Here is an 8039-nt window from a genome sequence, read left to right as displayed (position 1 = left end):
AGTCAACCCAGTGTGGATATCTCTCCCATCTGGGCCCCTGTCATCACAGCAGAAATCAAGAGACTACAGCGACGTCAAGTGTAGTTGGTTTGGGTAACTATTTGTTTCATATGTTGGTACCACAAGGAGTATTGCTTCTCTCCCGGTATGATTTCATTCTAGATATTTCTCTGGTGCTAAGCCTCAAATATGATAGCTTGAATATTTCTTAGCTCTCACAGATGGATTACGTTGTGCTTGTTTTATGAACCCCTTCTGAAACTGGCATAGTTGTCCGGAGATAGGGGCTAGGTCTGTCTATTGGACCCAACTGAGTAGGTTTTACCTGAAGACGGGGACAGATTCCAGTTCCCGAAACGTTGTGTTTTTAATAGAAACTAGACGGTTTTTAAGAACAGACAAGATGATGGATAATGTCCAGCAACATATTAATTGTATTTTGCATTGTCAGGTTATTATACTGCTATCTTCAAAGTTGGTACCTTAGACCTGTTGGTTGAGGGGTCATGCTACAAGCCGGAAGGTTGCGGGTTCAAGTCCCGATGAGGTCACTGGATTTTTTTCAGTTGACCTAATCCTTCCAGCCGCACTAGGGCCTGGGGTTTACTCAGCCTCTAACAGAAATGAGTACCAGGAATTAATTAAGTAATTTTCCTGGGGAGTAAAGCTTGGCCGGCGCGTAAGGCTGACAACCTTACCGCCATCTTTGAGCCGATTGTCTAGATAATGTGGGACCCTCAACGTCTCACAACCCTATGGGCCTTCATTGCCTGGTACAGGGATAGCTTTACTTTACTTTTACCCACCTACCAGGCAACAGTTTTATAACCCAGAATAAGTATTGTGGTTTTATTTTTTATATAGAACCTGTCAGTGGATGCATCTGATAGGCTGGAGATGTTATAATACAGAGTGATTCATTGGAAGAGGTCCCAAATTAATGCTCAATCATGCAATAATTCACCAAAAACAAAACCCATCTACTACATACCTTGGTAGGTGTAGAGGTAATTAGTTTCTCTCCACCTGAAGAGGCAGACACAACGCTCCAGGTTCACAGATGTTGAAGCCAGCAGGTCAGTGTCGCAAAGTTCTTTCTTTACTGGTAAATTATTGCACAATATCATGATTTAGGGGTGTGACTAGAGACAGGGTTTGGATTGGTGAATGGATTTATTGACCACTTATACGCACGACTCATACCTATAAGCACTTACAATGCTATCACTGATCTACACACTTTACATGTCACTCCATGCTAAGTCTTCTCAGCCTGTTTCCTGGTAACAAATCTTAACAATGGAGATTCTTCAGCCTCTGCCGTCATGCCGTTGTCCATTGGTTAATACTTCAAAACTGAACTGCGCAATCTACTCTCAGCCTCCCTTGCACCTCCAACACTCAACTGGGTCACCACAATTGTCTTCCTTATAACCCCTTTGCATGGACCAAGTGGGAAACACAATTTCCAGCAGTAACTCTACTGTTGTACAAGTGTGTTTACTGCACCAGTCTTATTGTTTTTGTTTCGAGGTCTTTACCTAGCAGTGCATCTGTATGTCACAATTATTTATTAATTCAGAGTTTTCTCCGAATGAACTGACCTCTGTAAGGTTTAGTATTATGTCTCTACTGTCAGTGAGCTTTTTAAAGAAACAACAGTGGTTCAGTGGGAATACAGTTTATTCCTGCAGCGAATGTATATACACAATAATGGTTTCAATAATCTCGAATGTAGATCCAAGGAAAATATACTAACAGAATTGATTTTTAAATGTGTTGTTACATCCAATCAGTTTGTTTAGAGATTTCAAATTAACTCCAGCTCTATACTTACACAAACAAATTCATCGGAAGAGCGACAGCCTCCCTCTCTTTCCAGGCAATCTGCCCTCATGATCCAGTAATCCAGACTGAATATCAGACATGGATGGAAGTTTACGTATCTCTCCTCTGGCTGCGACTGAGGGTTGTGACTTCAGCAGTTGCCTTGCCACACGATGTATATCTTCTGCAGTCACATTCTCTGAAAAGAGAATAATTTAGATCACAACTCTGTGCTTTTCCATCTACCTGCATTCTGTAATACTTCCCTGGACAATTAGCTGTGATTAAATTTACATTTTGTCTAACATAGAGACAGATGTTCAGTTTGGTGGCCAAAACTTTGGTGTGAGATTCACATTAGGATCTGTGAATATTAGTGGAATTCCCATTCCAAAATTCAACAGAAAATATTTGACAATTCCCATAGACAGCCCATTCATTCATGAACTATTACACATTACATCCCTTCAGGGACACTTTGAAATCATGATTTCACTGAAATGCATAATCAGAATTTGAGAATTTCTACAAAGATAAAATACACATAAAACTAGAATAAGCATAATAATAATAACAGTAACATGTAAGTTTTGAGGTTTTCACGGCGATGACAATGAAGAAAGTTGTCTTCTGGGTTTAGGCACCGTGCCTAAACCCAGAAGACAACTTTCTTCAATAACAGTAACAGTTTAGAGAACCAATCTCCAGACTCTCTCATGTTGCAAGTCCCCAGATGTGAATAAAAATCTCATTCCTGCCGAGAACCAAACCCCGGCTGTCGGTACACCAATTTAGCTATCCTGGCTCCCTGATTACACCATTGGTTTCTTCAATTCTACGTCCAACTACTGTCATGCTAAAGCCTGATTTAAATCTTGCCTGGTATCTCTTTTCTTTCTTGTTCCATATTTTTTTCAAAATGATGTGTAGATCTAAGACAATTAGCAAATTTTACAGAGTAATCATGTCATCACTTTACCTATTGCTTTTATAAAATGCTCTGGCCTCTTCCTGTGACCAGTAGCCAATACTTGTCGAGCTATATCCTCAAACACAACAGGACGAGCCTCAAGATTCATTAGTAGCATGGACTGAAGTTGTCTCTTGGCCCGCTGGAAAATAAAAATGCTTGTAACATGTCAGGCATTCAAAACTACACTAGTTATAATGATCACCATATTTTCTTGAGAAACCTGTAATTCTGGCTCTCCCAAGGCTCCAGCCATGTTGACCAGTTCCTTTACAATAACTTCCACCATTTCGTGCACATTTGCAGGTGGTGAGCTTGCATGTATGCAGAACAAACCAGTATCCATGTAGGCATGGTTATATGCAGTTGCACTAAACATCCAGTGGTGCCTACAAAACACAAAATTGCAAAATATTAAGCAATTGCACTGAGCAGGTCCTTGTAAAAAGCTGGAAGCTGCTGCTCGGTCAAGTAAATCTTCATATTGGATACTATTCTGAGCCATCTGAATCCACATCTTCATATCTTATTTCTTTAAGATCCATTTAATATTTTCTTTCTGCCTACATCTGAGTCCCCAAAGTGGTCTCTTTTGACCATGATCTTTCATCAAAGTATTGCTCATCATCCTCTCCATGCATGTTACAAGTCTCATCCATCTCATTCTCCTCGACTTGATTACCCTAATGGTATTATTAAAAGGAAACTCTTAACAAAACCTTCGAAGTTCTCAACTATAGAGGTATAACTCTGAGAATGCGTCAGTATACTGCTTGGGTTTGCTTTACTTTAATGACATATCATCTACACAGTACATGGTATTTAGTGATACACTTGATATTGTGATGCATATGGCCATTGCTAAGCAACAGCTTGGTAAACACAAGTGCTCAACAGTAAGATATCCATTGTTAGGTAACAGACTGGTAGACACGAGTTCTGGACAACAGCATATGCCCATTGCTAGGCAATAGACGTGTCTTCTATGGAGTCTGCCCTGAGGCTATGTAAGAACGACTGACTCTGGCTCCAGTTAGTACAGTTAGAATTAAGAGAGTCCTAGGCAGTCAAGGAAGAAATGTTCAACTGAAGATTTAATGGGAGCTATTGTAATTTATTGTGATTATGAGTGACTGTACAAGAAGTAATCAGCAAATCCAATTACCAACCCAGGTCACCCAAACGTGATGATATGAATGATGAACTAGGAAGGATGAAGAAGGAAGCGGTTGTCGCCATTTTTCTATGAACTACCCATAGTTCCATAGAGAAACCTCAGACAGGGTAACTGATCTGCAGCCGGAGATTTTTAGCAAGTATATACTGATTACGGAACAAGAATACAAACCACTACGACACTGTGATCTTCGTTGTGCAGCTTAGCGTGAAATGTCTTTCAGTATTTTCAGGATAAAATTGTTTTAGAGTAGATGAACTACAGCAAACTGAGAAAATACATAACTTGGAGATTCAGACTTGGGATTACACCGTTCATCTAAGAGAAAAACAAAGTTTCAGAAGGTGGAGGAGGCACCTACTGAATTAGGTCCATTACAAAGACATGCTCTCAGTCATTGCACAATCTGTCAGCCAGTTGTCACTACGTAGATGTAGGTAGCTGATGTACATGGTCCAGTGACTGAATTGATTCAGCCCAACACCACATACAGGAAATACAAGGAATCAGCCCATGTCTCTGCTGCACCGTCTGATCAGTGCGGATCTCTCCCCCATCTGGACCCCATCATCACAGCAGAAGTCAAGAGTAGCTGGAGTGGAAGGAGGGGGATGGGGGGCTTTTTGTTTTCCCTTGTATTGGTACCATAAGTATTGTTTCTCTCCAGCAATGATTTCAATCATGATACTTCTCTGGTGCAAGGCCTTATATGTGTGGAGTTTCAATAACTGAATATTTTCTTAGCTCTCCAAGGTGGTTTGTGTTGTGTTTGATTTATGTACCTCTTCTTGAAACTGGAATAGGTGTCCAGAGATAGGGGCCCAACTGAGTAGGCTTTACCTGAGGATGGAGACAGAATCCAGTCTCCGAAGTGTGTTTTGAAAGATAAACAGGACGGTTTTTAAATATAGACATGATGATGAATATGTCCAAAAACATGATACTTGTAGCAATGTACTATTGTCACAAACTTTTAGATCTTATTAATGACTGAATATTCCCCACCTTGCCATCTCACTGTTGGACAGAAACAGATTCAATCTCTCAGACATTGTATTCTTTCAGAATAGAAGATGATGGACAAAGTCCACACATTTTATACCCATCACATGAAGACTGAAGGCTTGGTGATTTGGAAACAAATAGCCCAGACAGGTAAGATGTCTGTGTAAGAGCAATGCCAGATGAACACTGTGTTGCTCTAAGTTATGACACAGCCGAGGCCCCTAGAATACATTTTAAAGAAGACTGAAATTATATTTGTATGAACGGAACTGTGCCAATATGTGAAAGTAATTTGCTTGGCAACAATCATACAGCTGCACAAAAACTGAAAGCACAGATTAGTGTTGCCAACTAATTTGTTTCTGACTGTTGATTTGATTGAGAGTTTTCTCCTCTGTGTTGTATGCATCATTCCAATCTGACGAGATGCAGTCAGCCACTTGTTACGTTCTACTGTTTACAACAGAATGTTGTGTTTGCCTTCTGGATCATTTGTTTCTCAGTATATGATGAGTGTCGAAATGAGAGGGCATAAGCAGTGGCTTAATTAAGCTTTATATAAACCCTGCACTGAGTGACATAGGAAATGGTTAAAACCTTCTGGTTGAGGACTTACACACGTTATTTATGACCTCGCTCACACCAGCTACAAATTAATTTGTGGAGTTCTGTATATATTGAGGAACTCTGTGACCTTGTGTTGTTAGGACTGTTAGAGCTATGAGATTACAGTGGTTAGATGGGGAAAATACAATATGCATATGGAGTTCTGACAAAGAAATCTCTTGGTAAGAGTCCACTTGAAAGGTCTGAGATCTAGGTGAATACTGGAATCAAAGTAAAGTAAATAATTCAGGAGATGCGAAACAGATAAAACTGGCTCAGGATCAGGTCTGCAATTAGTTACATTGGTGTGAACAATCATAGTCATGACAATGACCAATTTTGTTTTATTTTCACATTATTTTACTTCTTTTATGAAGCTACTTGAAGCACGATACTTTTCATTGTGTGACTGTCGCTACATGAAGGCATACCTGTTAAGAACATTGGTGTACAGCCGAGTGTACATGCCTTTCCCTGGGCCTCCTGCACTGAAGGATCCCCCTCCCCCCATCATCATGTTAAGAACACAGATTGGTATAAAGTCAGGATCTTGGTGAGAATATCCTTCGAGGCCAATTACCACATGAGCCAGCTCTGGCAGCCCAGACATTCCAGCATACAGAGGAATTGCACACTCTTCCTGTGGGACAAATGTGTCAGTGTCATTATTCTGAAACTAGTTTCCAGTACAGCATTCATTTTGCCACACAAACAAAAACTTCATGCACAAAATGTTTTATTGTTCTTCTGATTATTTAACCCACTAACATTTTTCTGTGTGTGTTCAAACGTGACTCCTGTAATCTGAAGATGGAGACAGCAGGTTCCAATAAAACACTGTGTCATATCCCAGAATATAGTTCTCTTTGTATTCAGCCATGAATTGACACTAGCCAGAGATACTAACAGTGTAATTAAAATAATAGGGAGCCGAGACAGCACTGTTGGTATAGTGATGCTACAGGCTGGACAACTGAGGGGTCAGAATTCAAGTCCCAGTAGATGCAAGATTTTTCGCCTCTCCACACTGCCCAGACTGGTTCTGGGGCCCACCCAACCTCCTATCCAATGGCTATGGTGGACTCTTTCCCTCGGGGTAAAGTGTCCACAGCATGACGCTGACCATTCGCCTCCAACTAGTGCACAGGTCAAGAATATATGGATCTATACATCCACTCCCCCATAGGTCTTCATGGCATAGTGCTTAACTAGCTAAGAATTGGGACAACTACAAACACAGCTGGGAGAACTTCACATTTTACACTTATTTAAACAGTTACTTTTGTGGAAACATAATGAGCAGATGCTGTACATATATAGTGTACTGCTAAATAATTTTCTATTCACATCTCTAATCAATGACTTATTACTGGTTTCAGTATAAGTTCTGAGTACAACCATCAGTTATGAGCTAGGTACCTGTATAATCCCTCCAGTATACTGTGCAATTGACTCATCAACTTGCATGTTAAGCGTGGGTACAACCAGGTCCGTATCTTCCTCCCATATTGGCTTCATATCCACGAAGTACTTGCGTACACTCGTCAGCAGCTCATCGTGGTCCACCCCAACTCCAGTGACCACCATGCGTTTTGGGGTGTAGTGGTGTTTCAGGTAAGTGAATAGCAATGAACGATCAATTTTCAATATGTTCGCTTCTGGGCATATCTTTGGCAGCCCAAGTGTATTATCTCGGTATGCAGCCTGTTTGAAAATCATAATGCCTCTAAATACACCAATGTTCATTTTAAAACACTCCTACAACTGCATGCATTAAGAATACTGAGTACAAAATTGAGGTATAATATGCGTCAAAACAGAATATCAGAGAAAGTAGTGAACTTGTACCGCATGAATCATATCCATAAGAATAGGCTCTTGTTCTGGTCGCATGTATAACGTCTCAAGTTCAAACCTCAGGGCCTGCTGGGCGCTAGCCAACTAGAACAGAAGAATTCAGAATGTTGGGGTACCACTCATATCGCAGAGAAACAGCAGCAAGATAGCCATTTTCAGCATTCCAAATTCACCTCCTTTAGAGAAATCTGAGGCCGAAGAGTAACCTCACCAAGTACTCGCACCACAGCATCCATACCTCGCCTGTCAGCTGATGATGCATATATGAATGTGTCTCTGAGAACATGTAAAGAAAATTCAAGTTTTCTTTCAGTTGGCTTGCTACACTAAATAAAACAAGGAAAATGCCCAAGCAAGTTTTGGTGTGTCTAATCACTTTACTTCCTTGAGCACTGTCTCACTATACAACCACACTGTTCGAGTGCCCTTCACACAGAGGTTAAAGTTGTCCCTGTGCTTAATTAAGCACCACAGTTGGAAAGTCATGGATTCAATTCCCTGTGAGGTCACTGGATTTTTCAATTGACTGATCCTTCCAGCCGCACTATGGCCCTGGGGTCAACTCAGCCTCTAACAGAAATGAGTACCAAAAATCTT

At 40.7% G+C, this 8039-nt stretch overlaps 1 protein-coding gene across 1 annotated transcript in view; it reads right to left on the bottom strand.

Moving 5' to 3' along the window:
• Positions 1-1665: 1665 nt before the first annotated feature.
• The window catches only part of LOC111862944 (mitochondrial-processing peptidase subunit alpha), an 8102-nt gene continuing 1728 nt past the window's right edge, over positions 1666-8039 (bottom strand). The window contains exons 5-11 of the mRNA XM_023848814.2: positions 7616-7718; positions 7434-7526; positions 7005-7289; positions 6017-6225; positions 3021-3186; positions 2807-2939; positions 1666-2026 (exon numbers count right to left, since the gene is read on the bottom strand). Coding sequence (XP_023704582.1) covers positions 1848-2026; positions 2807-2939; positions 3021-3186; positions 6017-6225; positions 7005-7289; positions 7434-7526; positions 7616-7718 — 1168 coding nt within the window. The 3' untranslated portion in view covers positions 1666-1847. The remainder of the gene's footprint in view (positions 2027-2806; positions 2940-3020; positions 3187-6016; positions 6226-7004; positions 7290-7433; positions 7527-7615; positions 7719-8039) is intronic.

The sequence above is a fragment of the Cryptotermes secundus genome, unplaced genomic scaffold, assembly GCF_002891405.2.
Source record: "Cryptotermes secundus unplaced genomic scaffold, Csec_1.0 scaffold763, whole genome shotgun sequence".
Lineage (NCBI taxonomy): Eukaryota > Metazoa > Arthropoda > Insecta > Blattodea > Kalotermitidae > Cryptotermes > Cryptotermes secundus.
This window is presented reverse-complemented; position numbering and strand designations above follow the sequence as displayed.